Here is a 19,189-nt window from a genome sequence, read left to right on the forward strand (position 1 = left end):
CGGTGCTCTGTGTTCACTTGGCTCTGCCTACTGACTGGAAGAGTTCAGGAGGGAGGGGAGAGAACGAGCAGCTCAGCAGCAGCCACCACCACCAGCCTCAAACCAGAAATAAAGACGAAGTTCACGCACACGCAAGAAAATGTATACTTTGACCAAATAGTTCTCGGATATCGTTATGTCGGAAATGTAAACGATGGGATCGTGTCATTTTTGGACTAAATTAAAGACGCCCAGAGTCTGAGAAAAGGAAACAACAAACACTGGAAAAGACGGGATTACACACAGCAGTGACAATAAAACAACATTCCCCGACAAGTGGACAGCCTGGTGCCGAGAAGGGTGAAGTCCCGACACACACAAACGGAAATAGTCGTGCCTTTATGTATTTCTTGAATTTTTTAAAGTGTAAGTACGTGTTTGTTTCTTCTCCGCGAACTTTAAAGTTGATAAACAATGAAGACATAGGGAGGAAAACTCATCAAGTGTCTCGAAGCTACTAGCCATTCTGTTAGCATTAGCTTGTCTTCAGCAGCGAGCGAATGCGGAGTGAAGCTAACGCCCGCTGGTGCGGTCCAACGAGCTGTTAGCTCAGCGGCTAACGTTAGCTGACAGGCTGAACGCGTATCTCACAAACTTTTTGCATTGTTTCCCCGTAGCCCAAACCCTGAAGGACTATTGGGGAAATAGAGGGGAAGGGCAGGTTCCCTTCTGGACTTTTTCCCCTCTATATAACTACCAAAAATGATGGCAGCCGAGGTGAGCAATGAGGATACGGGCTCAGTCAAGACAGGGACTGGTGGAGGAGGCCCGGAGACTGCCTCTTTCCCCTACTATCCTAAGCCCCGGGTGCGAGTCTCTGATTTGGGACAAGGACCAACGCAGCCCTTCCGCCAGAACTCCAACACATCTCCGGACTCCCTGCCCGACATGAGCATTGCTTTCACCATGCCTGGAGGGGACATGAGTGGATCACTGTCCGCCTCAGGGAGTGGTGGGGGAGGCGGACAGTTCCAAGGGACCGGGGGCAGCGGGTGTTATTCTCCCACATCTGATGGTCCAGACAGCCGGGTCTCACCCACATCGTCCTGCCCCGACGGACCCGGTGTCTTCCCCCCGTTGCCTCCTCCTCCCCCGTCTGTGGGCTGTGGGGGGCTCGGTGGTACTCTGGATGAAAGCGACATGCCGGATGGACCGGAATGGGTGGATGACGATGAGGTGGTATTCCCACTGTCTGCGCCTCCCACCAATCAGTAAGTACAAGGCCCGTGGTGAGGACTGCTCCACTGCAGAGATAGCGCACAGTGTCTTTGATGAGCATACTTCCACATTAAGTCAATACTCAACAATATTTAAGGGGCATGTAAAAGCCCCATTCTGGATTAGGACACTGACATTCCACTTTATTGTTATTTCTTAAGTTAACCCAGAAAACCTGACTTTATACCAACAAAAAGGTTACTCAGTTTCTGACAAGATTGGCTGTAAACCATCCTGTTAAAAGAAACATAAACTGATTAACTGTGATAGTGTAGTAAATCATTTGTTCATCTTCCATTTGAAAAGTGCTGAGCTTATCATTGACTAGGGTGGTCCTGTCCCTTATCTGCACCATGAAGACTTTGATTGGTTCCCAGTCAATCATTTTGGGATCAGGTCTGATCACAATTCTGAATAGTTTATTTTCCCCATAGCACGGTGTCAGAATGAAGTTAAGGTATTATCGCAGTAAAACCTATTTAATCAAATTACATTAGGTAATGCTGCTGCATTCTCTCAATTACTACATGAGTGGCATCACAAGGGATACATTACTTAACAAATCTTACACTTACTTTACTGAACTAGAAAGTAAGCTGCATTGAGAAAGAGGCACCTTTTCTAAGTCCTTTCCTCTTTTTCGGTTTGTGGTTTCTGAGAATTGGTAATTGTGATGTTGAAAGCAACAAAAAATTGCCCACAGTAGCATATTAATAGCCTCTTCCCCTTTTTTTCTCTTTTAGATTAACTAAGTGAGGCAAGCATGGTTTAGTTGAACTGGTTTGCCGTGAGCAGCGTTTTATTTAAAGATTTATTGTTTGCTGCATCACGGTCATCAACCGAAGACGTACATATAAAGCATGCATTTATTTAATGCAGTGTTTTTGGCTTAGCCAGTCTGCTGCTCAACTTTACTCAGTGACTCGTGTAGACTCCAGTGGATTCAGGAGCATTCAGTCAATCAAAGTTGATCCCAGGACATACAGTTTACATACGTTTTTTGTGTGCTTGTAGTTAAAGGTTGATTTGAGTAGCAAATTCAAATTTAAATCAATATGATTTGGCAAACCTGTCTGGGGCTCTGGGTGCAGAGATTATATCTCTCTGCCTCTCTATTGGGCTAAGTAAGTTCTCTGGATGTGGTTGGAGTTGAATGTGAGCATAGAATGAATATTAGTAAAGTGCGTCAGTGTGAGAACTGCTCTGGTCATTGTGGATCCTGCCCTGGTCCCACCTTTGTTGGAGCAGGTTTCAGCCTTGTGAAGTATGAATGATTTAACAAAAGGAGTCATACGATGAATAAACATGCTCATAGGAAAACAGAAAACTTCAGTAATTCCGTGTATAGAATAGCATACGGCCTGTGTGCCGTCAGCAGCAGTAGTCCTAACGTACTTTCACAGCTGACTGCCTGGAGTGAGTGGACATCTCCCCTCAGCCCTTCAGTGTGTCTGCCTTCTGTAGCAGAGCTCCAGGACCACTCTTATATTGCTCTGAATTATGCGGACAGACGGTAAAGTCATGTAGCATGACTCAGGTTTTAGAGTAACGGTGGATGTTGTTCCACGCTGTTGGAAGTGGTCCCACTGTGTCTTCCAGGTCGACTGTGGAAGTGGAGAAAGCCACGTTGGAGGAATGTAGCTGAGTGAAAATGTTTGTGTGTGTGAGAGAGAGAGAGAGACAAACAGCAGTTAAAGAACTCGCATCTCCCTGGAACAGTCTGCCATTCATAAAGCAGCGGATGTGTCTCTAGATGCCAAAGTCATTATTTAACCAATAACACAGCACTACTTGTATGGTGAGTTTTAGGATGTAAACAAAACAACCAACATATTATGAGTAATTCCTCAACATTTACAGAGTCATGGCCCAAGTATACAGCCTACAAACTAGTAAGTATGTCCCTGTATACTCCGTATTGATAAGGCAGAGCCTATGAGCTCCATACATTTTCAGTATGTTATGCCACATCCTGTCATGCCCCTCCAATAGCCACGCTGTGCTTGCTTTTCTCTCCTGCATCCTGTTTTTAAGACTCCGGAGCCACTGGATGTGCTCCTATAAGAACCACCTCAAACCTATTAAACATATTTTAATGCCTCACTTGCAACAGTGAATTTAAACAGTCGAGATGTTTGTGGTGCTTGTAATTCACATGTTTTCAAAGCTTGCAATTATTACAAAGAATGCTAGTTGTTGTGACTGAGCTAAATGTTGTGACCACAGCCACAAAGGTTCCTGTCAAGGAAACACTCAAAGGCATATGGCATAAGAGTACAGAGAGGCTGCTTATCACTCATGTAATGCAATTACCTTGTAATGAAGCTGTAGCAGATGTTACAGCCAGAGTTCGCAGGATGAAATAATAAATTATAGGAAAGTTAGTGGAGTAAAAAATAAGTGTAAGTAAAAACTGTAGTCAGCTATGATCAGGAGAACTGTCCACTGGCAGATTAAGTAAAATTGTTGTCATTAGAGACTGCCACTCCCTGTCTCTGCTTTCCCGCGCGTTCAGAGCCAATAGGCTGCGTACTGGTGATGCACATTTTAAGAGCGATGGAGGAGAGTTAGAGAAAGTCGGGCACATACAGTGAAAATGCAGACCTACAGTTTGCTGAGCGTTTTACCCTGAAAGGATCCACATGCTGCTCAGAGAAATGGGATTAGTCAACTCAAGCAAATATTATGGATTCTAAATTTAAACCTTTTGCTGCTCATTCCTCTCGAGTGGATCCTTGTATTAGAAGGCGAGGATAAGCGTATCCCAGGCGCACCAGGTTCACATCGCGATGCTGCGTTTGGACATAGAGCAGTCGATGTTATGTGTTCCACTTTGGAGCGCTCAGTTTTTGCCCGGCGAGTCACAGCATCAGTGGAGTGGATACACCTTGTGAGGCTGACGGCAAAGAGATGCAGCAGAGGGCCAACTCTGCGTAAGTGGGACATGCGACTACTCTGTCTAGTCCATGTCATAGACAGATACGAATGAGATTTAAGATGTATGTGTATTGAGCAAGATTGAATTCAAGGATTGGATTCTGTTCAAAAGCTCCAACAACCAATCCATGATGCAAGAAGAAGTGACAGCTGGAAAAAAAATGTTTTATTTACTGTATGGCACTGGCAAAAACATAACTTGGTAATGTGCCGTAGGAAATGATGTAGGTAATCCCCAGCCTGAACCCAGATAAGAGAAGGTAGTGGTTCTCAAACTCTGGTACTTGACTTGCTTCTAGCTGTTTTTTTTTGTTACGACATGGTTTACTCACATAATTTAGTCCAATCTAGGTCTATTTTAGACCCTTTTCTGACCCGATCTTGATCTTGGCCTGGCGGTACTTTAAGGTCAAAAGTTTTTTATAAGGTGGTGTGAAAAGTTTGCAAAGTTCAGAATTGAGACCTAATTTGTCCCCTATACTAGACCAATTCCTGTGGGTGCCACTGGGTTGTCCTGTCAGGAGCGGTGGGTGACTGCAGTGCACCCATCTGCAGATCCTGAGCTGGGGTCGTGGTCTGGACCTGTCAGGAGGATGTGGATGTTGTTTGGGCAATGGAGAAAAAAACACTCACACAGCCCACAAATAACCAGGGACATTCTCTGGTCTGCAGCTGTGCTGATTCTCTCACCCTCACTGGCAGTGGTCACTTAAGTTTTTCACTTTTGTCCATCTGGGTAAGGTTTTAAGGCATAAGAGAGAACGGTTGTGTCACTGAGTTATACTCTGCTCAAGTACTGACATGATGAGGCATTCCTCCTGCGAAACAGATGCAGAGCTTTCTATCAACACTATCAGAGAGTGTGCTGCCACCAGCCGATAAACAAGCCCCACTGACTGGTTCCCACCTCAAAGGTGTGTGTTTTTATATGACACTGTTTTTGGTGGCAGTGAACCCCAAATACAGGAGTGCGGTCCCGTGTCTTAACCACCTCAGCTCGCTCTCGCAGTAGCACACAGTACAGTGAGTCGACTGCAGTGTGATCCTCATATGAGCCTGGTCTGGTTGGGAGCACTCGATGTCACTCCTGCAGAACCTCATTCATCTTCTCATCCAGAATGTTTTTAGTCATTGACCTGTTTCTGAGAGGCCCTAGACCTACATTTGGAAAAAGTGTGTTAATTTTTTACTTGAAGCCGCTAAGGCCTGTCAAGTTCAACCTCACCTGCTAAAAATTTAACCACACCTCTTCTTGAAGCCAACTGTTAGTTTAGTGAGTGGCCAAAATCTGCACCGTAGAGAGCTTTTGTGGACTTTGTGTTTCAACTATTTAAAATATAAATGGCTTTCCTGTGTTTGCACTTGAGACGTGTTAAAAGCATAGAACTAAGAATTTCAGTGGACTGCGGACCAAGACACGCACGTACATTAAGTACAGTGTGAGCAATGAAGTATGTATAACTCAGTTTGTGTTGAATGCACTGACCAACACCAAATGGACTTTCTGGGATTAGTTTAGAAAAAATCAAGCTGTAAACTATGTTTCAGCGGCATTTCTTTCTTTGTCGTTTCAGGTGGTACCATGGAAAGCTGGACCGAACCATTGCTGAGGAGCGGCTGCGCCAGGCCCGGACCCCTGGCAGCTACCTCATCAGGGAGAGTGACCGCCGGCCCGGTTCATTTGTCCTGTCCTTTCTCAGCATGACCAACGTGGTCAACCACTTCAGGCAAGTCCATTCATTCATTTTCAAACACTTTCAACACTTCTGCTTAGGGCTTGAAAGTATTGCAATACTACAACATACATAACTTGTTCTTTTGTCTTTCACTTAATTGCGTCAAAAATCATAAAACATTGTAAGTTTGGATCCAGACAAGTTTTAAATCATGACTACAAAGGAACCTTTACATCAGGGGTCCTCAAACTACGGCCTGTGGGCCAAATCCGGCCCGTCAGATGATTTAACCCGGCCCCTGACTTATAGAGCACAAATTCCTGAGTATGTGAAAAAAAAAAAAAAAAGTCTCTCTAGCCCAATACTGTGTTGACCAGTGGTTTCGCTCGGAATAATTTCTCTCCTTCATTTTGACGGAAAGGTTTGAAAAAAATCCGTCATGAGCTATTTTTATCCTTCATTAATTAACCTCTCATTATAAGCAATAAATGTGTATATATATAGGCTGCATATTATGTGCATATATACAATGTTTACCAGTTCACGTCACTGCACTACGCGCCGCCGCTACGCACACGTGGGAGAGAAAGAGAGAGAGAGGGGGAAATAGATGAGCTCGTCCTGAGACGTACGTGAGAAGAGTGCTCCAGGTGGGAAGGATATTATTAGCCTTTAACCGCGTTTGCATCGTGTTTTTCTTCCCCATATTGTTGTTAGCGCCCGGGTCAGGAAAGTTAGCTAGCAAGGCAGTGATACAACTTGTAAGAGCTCATCTAAGATAAGACGCGGTGTGAAACTTTTGAGAGAGAGAAAGAGAGAGAGCCCCGCGCGCCATGAAAAACAGCAGAGCTGCGTCTTTTTTTCCCCATTACGGCTTGATTTTCAATCCTTCAAAATGACGGACGGCCTTTGAAATTTTCGGTCAAAGTAAAAAATATTCCGTAAATGACGGAGAATTTTCGGTTAATGTAACCTCTGGTGTTGACTTATTTTTTTTTTACTAAATAACCAGTATACTCATTCCAGCCACTAGGGGGCAATTTAAATAAATAAAATAATAAATAAAAAATAAAATCCACACGCGTCCAGCAGAGGGCACTGACATAAAAAGAGATCAGGATATAAACAACACATTATAAATAATAATAATAATAATGCATCGGTTTTATATAGCGCATTTCTGGACTCTCAAAGACACTTTTCATTGCACTATTCGTTCACTCCATACTCGGTGGTGGTAAGCTACTATTGTAGCCACAGCCGCCCTGGGGTAAACTGACGGAAGCGAGGCAACCAGTCTGCGCCATCGGCCCCTCCAACCACCACCAACCACTCACTCACGCAACTACATTCGCTAGGCTTCCTGGTGTTACCAAACGGTCTCCCATCCAAGTCCTGCCAGGCCCTTCCCTGCTTAGCTTCCAAGGTCTGACGGGATTGGGTAGAGCAAAGACGGTATGGCCACACATTATAGCCACGTGGTAAATGAAGCTTACCACCACAGAGGGTGGAGTGAATGAATAATGACGACAAAGGCTTGTAAAGCACAATACAAGTGTAAGCAGTTCTTACTTTGGTCACATTACGCAATGATGTTTTATTTGAAAATAAAAATAAATGGACTACTTGTGGATTTGTATTTCAAATTAAAACAAAGTGTGAAGACTTGATAGCTATTTTTTCAAACCACTACATCTACACAAATATGTGCCAGGAATCAAGTGTTGATCTTGTGGATATAGTAGTGGTGATGACTGTGCCAGGCCGGTAATCTCTACTTCGCAATGAGGCCTGCTGCATTTTGGTCTGGGTCGTACAATTATATGTTATAGCCAACCAACCCGGCCCCCCATCACAGTCAAGAACGATAATGTGGCCCCAAGAGGAAAAAAGTTTGAGGACCCCTGCTTACATATTCTAAGTTTCTATCCTTTTTTGTTTCCGGCTGTGTTGGTAAAAAAAAAAAAGAAAAAACAGTAAATCTGACTCTGACTGGTTTTGTGACTTATTGTAAATGTCATTGCGTTACCTTTTATTGCGATAAAAATAATTTTTCGATATATTGTGCAGCCCTTCATCTACACTTGGATAAAATTGGATCAAATGGAACATGACAGTGTCGAGACTGCCATGTCACCTTTGGTTTTACTGCTGTAATCACAAGAGAAGGCTTTTTTTTGAATTATCATCGTGCATACTTAGGAGTGTGCTGTTTATGCCCCCTTCCATTAAATATGAGTGGGTGGACCTGAAGTAAAAAAAAGGAGGACATCCCACTTGACCAGCAGCAGCACCACGGGGCTCTTTCACAACTTCACGGCAGATGGAATGAGACAGACTCAGAAAAAACGCTCTGCTCCGTCTGTTCGGCGCTCAGATTGGTTCGTTGATTCTGAAAAGCTCTTTCGGTTTAATGGAGTGCTGTATTTTTATATTACTCTGTTGAGATTGTGGCTGTCTTTAAAGAGTTTAAAGCTCAATGTGTGCGTCAATTATTTTTTATGTAAATACATTGATTGTACAAAGAGCCAAGTACGTGATGGAGGAACATACAAGACAAAAAGTTCTTGTGAACAGTCAATCTCAGATGTATTTGTAAATTTGATTGTAATATGATATTGAAGGGCCTCTTTGTGTTCAAGCACAATCTAATAATGGTTTCCTCTCCCTCTCCAGGATAATCGCCATGTGTGGGGACTATTACATTGGCGGGCGGCGGTTCTCCTCTCTCTCAGACCTGATCGGATACTACAGCTATGTGTCCTGTCTGCTCAAAGGAGAGAAACTGCTGTCCCCAGTGGCGCCTCCAGAGGTGAGGAGCCACAAGTGTTTAAGTTATAATCCAACTTCATGCACTGCTGGACTGTCATCTCCACTGTGTATACAAAAAAAAAGATTCATCCCATTTTTTAATTTAGTATTAATATATGATTATGAGTTAGTATAACTTAAGTATAAATCTGTTTTGTGTTTGAATTGCATGTGAATGTTTTACAGCCCGTTGAAGATCGGAGGAGAGTCAGGGCCATCCTTCCATACACCAAAGTGCCAGATACTGATGAAATCAGGTGGGCCCTAACCTCCTCTTTGAAATAGCATTGTCCACTTGTCCAAATTTAAAGTTATTTTGCAGTGTTGTATATGTACTGCATGTTTCTCTGAAGGATTTAGGTGAAGTCGTATTGGTCGCTAGGGCCCTCTGCTGGTGAATCATGTGCAGTAGTTAGTGTGTGTTTTATCATATAGTGCTGTGATTTTATCTAAAGTTCTCCACATTTGCAGCTTCCTAAAAGGGGACATGTTTATTGTTCACAATGAACTGGATGATGGCTGGATGTGGGTGACCAATGTCCGCACAGAAGAGCAGGGTCTGATAGTTGAAGATCTTGTGGAAGAAGTGGTATGTTTTGAGTTTTTAAAATCATAATTTTGTATCACAATTAACCACAAACTTTGGCCTCCTGTCTGACCTACTAAAAACTGCGCTTTTCACCAGGGCAGGGAGGAGGATCCACATGAGGGAAAAATGTAAGTGGTATTCCATTTCAATGAACTCATATTCACTTGAAGTTATTGCATTTTGTTGTTGTTGATAAAACATGTGAGAATGGAGTTATTTACCCTTAACTTTCATTATTTTGTGTGCAGCTGGTACCATGGAAAGATTACCAAACAAGAGGCCTATAACCTCCTTATGACAGGTGCGCTTCCTGATCAAACCCTACGATGAATCAAGTGTGACATTAATGTGCCTTGTTTTGTCATAACCAGGCTGTGAATACTGCAACCCATTAATCTCAATGAATAAGTTGCTGAATATGCACATGTATTTTCTTCTCTCAGTGGGCCAGGTGTGCAGCTTCCTCGTCCGGCCGTCAGACAACACGCCTGGAGACTACTCCCTGTTCTTTCGCACCAATGAAAACATCCAAAGGTTTAAGATCTCTCCCACCCCCAACAATCAGTACATGATGGGGGGGAGGTACTACAACAGGTGTGAAGCCGCATCTTTAACAATATTATTCATCTGGTTTGTTTTAGAATTTTAGCTGATGAAAAGTCTTTGTTTTTTTATGGCAGTGTTGACGACATTATTGACCACTATAAAAAAGAGCAAATTGTCGAAGGGTACAATCTTAAAGACCCGGTGTCAGTCCAGGTATGTATTTCAGGTGTCTTGCCTTAATCATTGAAGAAAAGAAAAAAAGAAAAAAAACATAACAGTTGATTATTGATGATGTTTTCTTAGAATCAGGAGCAAGTCATTAATGACACTGTTGATGGAAGAGAAATTTACAACACTATCCGGCGGAAACCAAAAGACGCTTTCTACAAAAACATTGTCAAGAAAGGCTACCTCCTTTTCAACAAAGGTATAACTTTTTTACATTATTTTCAGCATAGTTTAACCAAAACCTTCTTGAACGCTTTTTAATTTGAATGAATGTATATTATGCCATATATAATGCCATATATTAATTAAAATTGATTTCTGAATTTCTATCTTCAGGAAAAGGCAAACGTTGGAAGAACCTTTACTTCATTCTTGAGGGGAACGATGCCCAGCTCATTTACTTTGAAAGTGAAAAAAGAGCCACAAAACCCAAAGGGCTGATCGACCTCAGCGTGTGCTCTGTGTATGGTGTTCATGACAGTCTGTTTGGCAGGTGAGCTGCCCCTATCCCTCCACTCATTAGTGTCTGTAAAGTTCACCATGAAATAAGCAACGTGTTCTTTTTTTTTCTTTTTTTTTTTTAGGCCAAACTGTTTTCAGATTGTTGTTCAGCACTTTAGCGAGGAGCAGTACATTTTCTACTTTGCGAGTGAAGCTCCAGAACATGCACAGGTAAGAAAGCAAATAAATAGTTTAATTTATAGTTTTGTGGGTTGTTTTTAAGAACATGCAACTGATTATTTTCTTTCAGGAGTGGATGAAATGCCTTCACACATTTTGCAGTAACCTAAGAAAAACCACTCAGCCCACGACAAACAAACGGCTAAGACAGGTATGTGTTTGTATAAAAGCGTAATCATTTCCCCTTGTGTCAAATCCCTACTTATGTACACTTGTCCCAGGTGAGCAGTCTGGTGCTATATGTGGAGGAGGCCCACAAACTGCCTGTGAAGTACTTCACAAATCCCTACTGTAACATCTACTTGAACAGCGTCCAGGTCGCAAAGACACATCCACGAGAGGGACAGAATCCCGTTTTCACAGAAGAGTTCATTTTTGAGTGAGTTGGATTTCCTTCACATTTTATCATCTTGACGCTTTATTCCACATTTTTTAATTCAAACCATTTCTTTTTCAGTGACTTATCAAATGAAATAAACAGATTTGAGATCAGCCTGAGCAACAAAACAAAAAAGAGCAAAGAAAGTGACATACGTAAGCACACACAGTTTATAGATAGGTTACTTTTTATCAGGTGTATACTTTTCTAAAACTCCCTCTTTTCTCCTCCCAGTGTTTATGCGTTGTCAGCTAAACCGTTTACAAAAAGGCCAGATGATCGACGAGTGGTTCCCCCTTAGTTCCCACGTGCCTCTGAAGGGCATCGAGCCAGGGTCCTTACGGGTTCGAGCTCGGTACTCCATGGAGAAGATCATGCCCGAAGAGGAGTACAGCGAGTTCAAAGAGGTGCATTTCTTAATCCTTCTTTGGTTTATATTGTTAAATTGAGTTATTAAACAAAGCCATTCATGCGTTTACTCGATGTTCAGATGATCCTGCAGAAAGAGTTCCACGTTATCTATGCTCTGGCTCATGTTTGTGGCCAAGACCGCACTCTACTGGCCAGCCTTTTGCTGCGCATCTTTAGGCACGAAGACGCGGAAGCTCCATTACTCAGGACCCTCAACGACAGAGAAATTAACATGGAGGGTGAGAAAAGAAGCACAGGCGCTCGTTTTACATGCACAGACTGTAAAGTGAATTGGTGTAACTGTGTTCATTGTCGATACCAGACGAGGCCACAACTTTATTCAGAGCGACCACGCTGGCCAGCACGCTGATGGAGCAGTACATGAAAGCGACAGCCACTCCGTTTGTCCATCATGCTTTAAAGGACACCATCCTCAAGATCATGGAGAGCAAACAGTCGTGTGAGGTACCACAAAACCTCCATCTACAGTGCTGTTTGCCTTTAACATTCTCTTGATAAATAGAGCTTTTGTTTTTGTTTTAGCTAAATCCCTCCAAATTAGAAAAAAATGAGGATGTAAACCTGAATCTGGCTCATCTGCTCAACATCTTGTCTGAGCTGGTGGAGAAGATCTTCATGGCCGCTGAGATACTTCCACCGTAAGAGCAAATGCACAAACGTTCATTCATTGTTGTATTACCTGTATTCTGCCTTTTTGCGTGATCAAAAATTTGCTTTCAGGACGCTCCGATTTATCTACGGCTGTTTACAAAAGTCAGTTCAGCAGAAATGGCCCACCAACACAACCATGCGGACGAGAGTAGTGAGGTGACCAAACAGAAGCCGATACAATGTCCCGGCAAAAACGTTCCCCAGCCTCGTCACTGATTCCTTTTTTTTTTGCTTCATAGCGGCTTTGTGTTTCTAAGACTGATCTGTCCAGCGATCCTCAATCCCCGTATGTTCAACATTATTGCTGGTGAGTTCATCCTCCGCTCCTGTACTTGTACTGTGAAATACTGAATGCCGACTGTTGTCATCAAATTATTGTTTCAGACCCGCCATCTGCAACGGCAGTCAGGACCCTCACGCTAGTAGCCAAGTCAGTCCAGAATCTTGCCAACTTGGTAGAGTTTGGTGCCAAGGTATGCTTTTATAAAGGACACCTATGCACTCCAATGGCCTGTGTTCATTTAGTCATGAATTACGCTTTGTTATTGAACAGGAGCCCTATATGGAGGGTGTGAATCCATTTATCAAAAACAACAAACATAGGATGATTATGTTCCTGGATGAGTTAGGGGTAAGTCATCCAAAGTTGTCGTTTAATTACCTGTACCTGAACAGAAGTTAATAATCTTGTTACGTAATTGTCTGCAGAATGTCCCTGAACTTCCTGAAACGACTGAGCACTTTAGGACAGACCTGTCGCGGGACCTGGCCGCGCTGCATGAGATCTGTGCCACACATTCAGACGAGCTGCGCACTCTGAGCAACGAGAGGGGGGCTCAGCAGGTCAGCTATCCACAAGTCTTAGATGACAGTTTTCATTTTATGGCATCAACACATCTTTACAGACAATGGGCCAACAGGGATCAGCAGCACTTAACAGCAAACTGGAGGGAATTTCATTGATGCTTTAGTAAAGCATTTAAATTGTTTTTAGAATTGGTTCACATCGTGTTAGATATATTTAGTTCTGATTAGTCCATAATTTAGGCCTGTTGGTACATGGAAGGTCAAATATTGGTGTAAAAGGTTTGAGAACCACTGCTTTATTTGAGATTAAGCATAGTGCTTTCATATGGTAATTCTATTGTATCACAATATGGTTTATCATAGATCTATTATTAGTATTTAACAGTAAATTCTCAGGAAAAATGCATGATTTTGTTATCACACTGTGCTGAAGAGTCCGAAACACATAGAACCATAACAGTACACCAATATGCTGGGTGTTAAGAAACCTGGCACAAACATGTAAGGAATACATTGTTGTAAAAATATGGGAAATGTATAGCTGCGATGTTGATGAGTTGTGGATTGAATCCTGTGCCTTGTTTCCTGCAGCACGTGCTGAAAAAGCTACTGGCCATCACCGAGCTCCTCCAGCAGAAGCAGGCTCAGTATGCCATGTCCAACAGCAACAGGTAGTACTGCCCTCCCCTCTCATCTCCACAATCCTCCTGTCGAGTCTCCAGTGGAACCTGACCAGACCCAGCATGCTCCACCCTCATCACCATGGCAACCGCTCCATCTTTCATCAATGTCCTTCGACGGCCAACACCCTCATCCTGGTCCACCCGTTGTCTTGTTTGCCACTAGAGAGCTATGCAACAGCGGCCAAGCACTATCTCAGTGCTCAAAGAAAAACATATGCATTTGTTATGCTCATTCTAATTCCAGTTTTGGGTACCATTTGTTCTTTAACCATGAGGGCCAAATCTTGTTGAAAGATGTCAGTTTTTGTACCCACTATGTGTTAATAGCTAAAGTTGCCAAAGTATCCCCTCCTCCATCAGACATGAAGATGGTAGTCCTCTTCGCCCGACATTCTTGTAACTGGATTATGCTTTTATACTGTAATTACTGACTGATTTATTTTAAACTTATGACAATATCTGCAAAGTGTTGAAACTTGCATTTGTTTTTCTTTTGTTTTCTAGATTGGAGCAAAGTCTTTTACAAACGTATGGCTATTTTATACTAAGAATAAATTCTCTTGCTGGAATCATGAGTATATAAGTGAGATAAGCTGATTTTTTTTTTTTTCCTTATCAGCATTCATTGATTATTTGGTCTTTTTTGAAACTCTTTGCCAGAAATACTCAGAAACCAAGTAAGAGTTTACAGCTGAATTTTTAAATAGTCCAGACTGTATCAGACATGCATGCACTTATTAAACCGTTTCGTAAAGTAGTTGGAGTCATCATTTGTGCTGGAGAAAGTTGACCAAAACTACTGCAATTTACATTAAAAAAATACTTTTATTACCAATGTATACAGCTTAATACAGAACACTTTCATATCAGATCATCATCAGACAACTCCTGTGAATATAAAATTGGTTAGGAACTTGCCGGATTTCCTTTTTTTTTTTTTTTTTAAACAAAACAGTCTTACCTCTTCTGTTGTTAGGCGTGGTTCTTTAGATACATGTCCGTCGTCTTCATAACCTCTTTTACGCTTACTGGAAAAAATAAAATACCATTATGCATTGCAGGAAAAAATAAGTATTACTTATTCGTAAAATAACCCTTTTTCCAAATCAACTCCCATTCCCACGGTCATGTAGAATAGTCTCCATGTCATCAGTAGTTTTAGTTTGAAACATATACCCAAACACCTATACTGCTCCACATTGAATTGAGCGCATGTACTTTTGACAAACCTATCGACTTTATTTTACAGGACAGAATGCACCATCATGTCTTTGGCTGCAGCCATCCAGGTAATGTGATGTGTCTGCAGATCCCAATCGGAGTGCCAATGGTAGCTGAACCACACAGCCAGCCGTCCTGAAGACATGAGTCTGTTAAGCATGTGGCCTCTGCTCCTGTTAGTCCAATACAATATGGCAGTTCTCTCAGAATCCACTTGCTGCATATCTGAAAACTGACCTTCAAAAAAAAAAAAAAAAAACCTGTCCAAAATGTACTGCCAACTGTGTATTGACTGAAGGGATGACGCCCTCTGTTACCTTTTAAAGTAGGTCACGGTTTGGATAAGAATGAGAAGAGAAAAGAATCCAAAGCAATGAAGTAGCATTATCTGCTGTCATCAGGGAATATTAACCTTTTCCTAGACAACACAAGCCTTAAACCCCCTTGTATACACTCCCGTTTGCAACCATCAATTACATTTTTGTTTTCTATGTATGTCACTCCAAAACAACTCTTACCAAGGTTTTCTATGCTCGTTTGTTCGTCAGTACATACTTAAACATGTGAAGAAGTAACGAGGTTTTGTGTAGCTTAAAAGGTAGTCCAGACTTTTGTAGGAGGTATGTAAACAAATGCATGTTAACCCCGAATGAATTTGGTGTATGGGCCTACTTTCTGTACATGCTGCTTTAAATGTCACCTATACTGGGTGGGATAAACATTTATGCATTTGCCGTTTCTTACCCTCGGTCACCCACCAACACCATCCCTAAACTGTTTGAGTAGATATCAACCACACAAGTCATGCCATGCACAGATTTATCAATTCCTTGTCAAAAAGGTTGGCCTGAGGTGCCTCTGAAGTCTCTTTCAGCTGCAAAAAGTCTAAATCTGTGCCTGTCATAGCTTTAATAGTTTTCTGAACGGTTTACTGTAGTTGCACTTAAGATACCACGGACCTCACCAAACTCACCAAGTGTTTCAAAGACTATTAAGGGCAGCAAATTTACAACTGAGCTTAAATGTCTTTTCGAAGCTATTCCACTATCTGCTATGCTAGTATGGATGATATAAGTAGGAATGTGGCGTGCTCTAGTGCTTTTTGTGTTTTTCATACAGCTGATGAGTTCCTTTTTATTTTTCTACCTGATATTGAACCTTGAACCTTTTGCATCTTAGATACAACTTGGAAATAATAAAATATTACATGAGTGAGTTGTGGGAAATATCTTACTTGCATGAATTCTGATCTTCAAAGAAAATATGTTGTAAGTAATATGTAATAAGCGCTACACAACATGTTTCCAGCCATCAGTACAAAAGCACACATCTTAAAACTATCTACTGAAACATTCTCTTCATGTATTCACACAAAATTCCACCCTTACTTGCTTGAGTTTGCCACAAATTCAGCATGTATCCTCTCCAGCTTTTGCTTGCATGCATTAACCTCCTCTGGTTTGGGGAGTTCATATTTCTTGGTAATAATCTTCATTCCTACAAAAGGGACAACACAGGGGATTCAACGCCTCATGGTGATCTATATGGCCATCTAGTGGTGTCCAGTGGCGCTGCAGTCTACTCACTTCTCATTGAGTCATACAGCTTTGAGAGAGTCTCCTTGTCCTGTTTCAAGCCCAAACATTCTGTAATGTAGCTGGATATTGAAAACACCAAATACATGTCAGTATCAGTGGCCAGACATAAATGAATCATAAACTTAGACACACCTCTCCATGTTGAGCCCAGCCCGTGATGCACTGTTCAGAATGGCTGTTAGAGCGATCTGAGATGGAGTAAAGAGTAACCCTATATCTGTCAAAGATGCCTGTGTCAGGAAGTCGTCAACATTCTTCCTCAGAGACTCTGGGTTTTCAAGTGTAGGATATCTAGTCTGGGAATAAAACAAAATATTGAACGTTTCTGAAACTGAGAAAAAGCGATGTCTCAGAAATCTTGCACTGAACAAGCTTTACGAGCGACCCTGGGGCTGATTGGCTGAAATGTGGCAAGCACCATATTCAGATATTGGGTTTGGATAAAATGCAAATCGGAAGGAATTAACAAAAGGCTAAACAGAAATTCAATCAGGATTTGCACCACACACAACTCTTAAACTGTATAATCTGTGTACTGTTAGATACACTTAAACAAGGCAGTGACAATGACAAGGTGAAACCCTTTCCAACTAAATGTGCTACTTGCATTTCTGGTGCAAAACATTACTCTAAAAACAACCCAATACAGATGGCGACAAGAACCACCCTTCTCTATATGCTAGTCATAATCAATGGAAGATACACACTTACCTTCAGGTCAATGAGCAGACCCTCCATGGGTCTGTAAGGGTTATGGACGACCAGGTGGAAGTTGAGCTGTTGGATTAGCAGTAACTCATATTCAAGGATCTGTTCGGCCACTAGCTCCTGTCCCGCAGGACTCTCATGGACAAGGTTTGCCACAAACTGGCTGCTGGAGACATTGAACTCATCTACTTTACATGACAGATATGCACAGGTCAGCCTAAAGCAAAACATTCAAATTAAATGATGCATTTTTAAAGGAATATGCTGATAGTGCCCTGATGATCAGGTCTGCATACTTACATAATAATTCTTGGATGGAACTCCATGACAGAATTGTTGAGGTAGAATCTTCTGAAATACATGACAGCTGTACCCTGGACATTTCAGAATGAAAGAAAGCTGGTGAATGCAACGTTCTTCAGTTACAACAAGAAAGAAGAAATTAAAGTAATACAACATAGATTATTTTCAACATACCACAACGGATTTTGGCATGGCAGGTTTAAAAGCATTGCAGAAGTCCAACAGCCTCTTCTCATAGTGCCTCAGGAGACACTCTTCTTCATGCCGCTTCAAGAACATTGACTCACTAACCCCGAACTGTTTCAAAAGTAATTGGCGGTTTCAAATTAACCAAGTGAACTTGTTTACACTTTCCATATCACATTTTGAGAAAGCTCCTACCTTGACAGTCTCCAACACTTTCTTGATACATTTTTTATTGGCCTCGCATCTTAATAACGAAAGCTCCTCTTCGTCCTTGAATATCCAGTAGCTTTTATGAGAGCTGCAGTGGAACATCACGAGTTTTCGGGGAAAAAACTGTCAAAATCTGAAAGAGTGTTAGCCTGTTAGCATTAGCACGTATTTGTTCGTCTGATTACTGCGAAACGTCCTCTACGTGAGCAGTCCGACCACATCAATAGCACTGTACAAAAATCCACTATATGCAGTAGATATGATTTCAGTGACTAACACATTTTTTGTTTCGAACTTAATTGCACCAAACACGCGTCGCAGAAATGAAGCGTCATGGGGATCCTGGCGCCTTAAGATGACGTAGGCTAATAAGCTGCAAGCATAGTTGAGTTGTTTGGAGTTGTTTTTGGTAAATTGAGCACTTCCCCTTAAATGTAAATCACTATTCAAAATTGAACATCATTGCCAAAAGTCTTAATGGCGCGTAAGTTGCTTTTTTGGTGAAAATATTGAGTGTAATGCTTTTGTTTGTTGCAAAGGTTTAAAATCTGTCAAGTCAATCAATTAATTACTAGGACTCGGAGAAGTCGTGTGGAACAGAAATCATAGGCATGCATACATGTTTGGAAGAAGCCACTCAACCCCCTCCCATGTTTTCGTATACCCTCATTTGCATAAACATGAGTCATTTATGAATAATAAATGCCCGTGTACTCAGCGGGAGCCTTTAATTTGCATATAACCACAGATACGGTTTTATTTCCTTAGCGGCGCTATCACGAAACCCTTCAAGTCTGCATAAACGAAGAAACGAAAGAGATTTCGCGTTTAACCAGGTACGTTGCTTTGCGGTGGTTTCACTGTCTAAATCTTTGCCTTTTTCGTCTTCGATGTCTGTCGCTGCTGTTTGTTTTGTTAAACGCACGGGGTTGTACGCTCGGTTTAAAATCCGGGGAGCAAGACCACAATATCCATAGCTGGTGTCAGTCTGGAAATGCATAAACATGAAGCGGTGATGCATTATTGATGAGAGCACCGCTAGGTTTACTGATGCATGTGTGCGCGCAATGCGTCATGCGCTCGTTCACGTTGTCAGCTTGCTGTGGCTAACACCTTTTTTCTCTTTGGCAAAATTTTTTGACAGACTTCTTTGTCGGCTACAGTCATTGCAATTTCTTGACTACATTTCATGTCTATTTTCACCCACACCATTTGCTTGCTCACCAAGTTCCTTTTTTCACGTAGTGTATGTGCATAAAGCCTGGATTTTTTCTGATTTGACTGTG

General features: G+C 41.9%; 2 protein-coding genes and 1 long non-coding RNA gene across 4 annotated transcripts in view; 2 read left to right on the plus strand and 1 right to left on the minus strand.

Moving 5' to 3' along the window:
* Positions 1-22: 22 nt before the first annotated feature.
* Positions 23-16,106, plus strand: LOC306978535 (ras GTPase-activating protein 1-like). 2 transcript variants are annotated; one of them, XM_079577132.1, is made up of 26 exons: positions 23-1,250; positions 5,769-5,921; positions 8,547-8,682; positions 8,868-8,938; positions 9,153-9,270; positions 9,367-9,398; positions 9,519-9,571; positions 9,714-9,864; positions 9,951-10,029; positions 10,120-10,243; positions 10,381-10,537; positions 10,629-10,716; positions 10,796-10,876; positions 10,947-11,104; positions 11,183-11,259; positions 11,339-11,511; positions 11,595-11,754; positions 11,838-11,980; positions 12,059-12,174; positions 12,257-12,343; positions 12,427-12,494; positions 12,572-12,660; positions 12,741-12,818; positions 12,896-13,030; positions 13,586-13,665; positions 14,927-16,106. In XM_079577132.1, the coding sequence occupies exons 1-26, from the start codon at positions 742-744 to the stop codon at positions 14,973-14,975; spliced, it is 3,165 nt and encodes a 1,054-aa protein (XP_079433258.1). In that variant the 5' UTR covers positions 23-741; the 3' UTR covers positions 14,976-16,106. The 2 variants fall into 2 exon arrangements, with proteins under 2 accessions (XP_079433258.1, XP_079433259.1); XM_079577133.1 differs by lacking the exon at positions 23-1,250 and adding an exon at positions 3,857-4,190.
* On the minus strand, positions 14,518-18,242 carry ccnh (cyclin H). The gene is made up of 9 exons (XM_079577282.1): positions 17,889-18,242; positions 17,682-17,804; positions 17,505-17,578; positions 17,208-17,421; positions 16,629-16,792; positions 16,485-16,555; positions 16,287-16,395; positions 14,639-14,705; positions 14,518-14,562 (listed from the first exon to the last, which is right to left on the minus strand). Exons 1-9 carry the CDS (start codon positions 18,003-18,005, stop codon positions 14,539-14,541), a joined length of 963 nt encoding a protein of 320 aa, XP_079433408.1. The 5' UTR covers positions 18,006-18,242; the 3' UTR covers positions 14,518-14,538.
* Positions 18,243-18,508: 266 nt separating this feature from the next.
* The window catches only part of LOC306973677, a 36,602-nt gene continuing 35,921 nt past the window's right edge, over positions 18,509-19,189 (plus strand). Inside the window, exon 1 of the long non-coding RNA XR_013793578.1 lies at positions 18,509-18,743. This is a non-coding gene — a long non-coding RNA (uncharacterized lncRNA). The remainder of the gene's footprint in view (positions 18,744-19,189) is intronic.

The sequence above is a fragment of the Gobius niger genome (genome assembly GCF_951799975.1).
Source record: "Gobius niger genome assembly, chromosome: 1".
NCBI lineage: Eukaryota > Metazoa > Chordata > Actinopteri > Gobiiformes > Gobiidae > Gobius > Gobius niger.

What these genes read in the sequence shown, in the direction of transcription:
- LOC306978535 (XM_079577132.1), top strand. Translation starts at nt 742, where the DNA reads ATGATGGCAGCCGAGGTGAGCAATGAGGATACGGGCTCAGTCAAGACA. An exon ending in AAGATCTTGTGGAAGAAGTG is followed by an intron (nt 9,271 to 9,366) that starts GTATGTTTTGAG and finishes GCTTTTCACCAG; the next exon opens with GGCAGGGAGGAGGATCCACA. An exon ending in ACGAGAGGGGGGCTCAGCAG is followed by an intron (nt 13,031 to 13,585) that starts GTCAGCTATCCA and finishes TGTTTCCTGCAG; the next exon opens with CACGTGCTGAAAAAGCTACT.
- ccnh (XM_079577282.1), bottom strand. Translation starts at nt 18,005, where the DNA reads ATGTTCCACTGCAGCTCTCATAAAAGCTACTGGATATTCAAGGACGAA. An exon ending in CCATGCCAAAATCCGTTGTG is followed by an intron (nt 17,579 to 17,681) that starts GTATGTTGAAAA and finishes TGAAATGTCCAG; the next exon opens with GGTACAGCTGTCATGTATTT. An exon ending in GTCTGCTCATTGACCTGAAG is followed by an intron (nt 16,793 to 17,207) that starts GTAAGTGTGTAT and finishes TTTTATTCCCAG; the next exon opens with ACTAGATATCCTACACTTGA.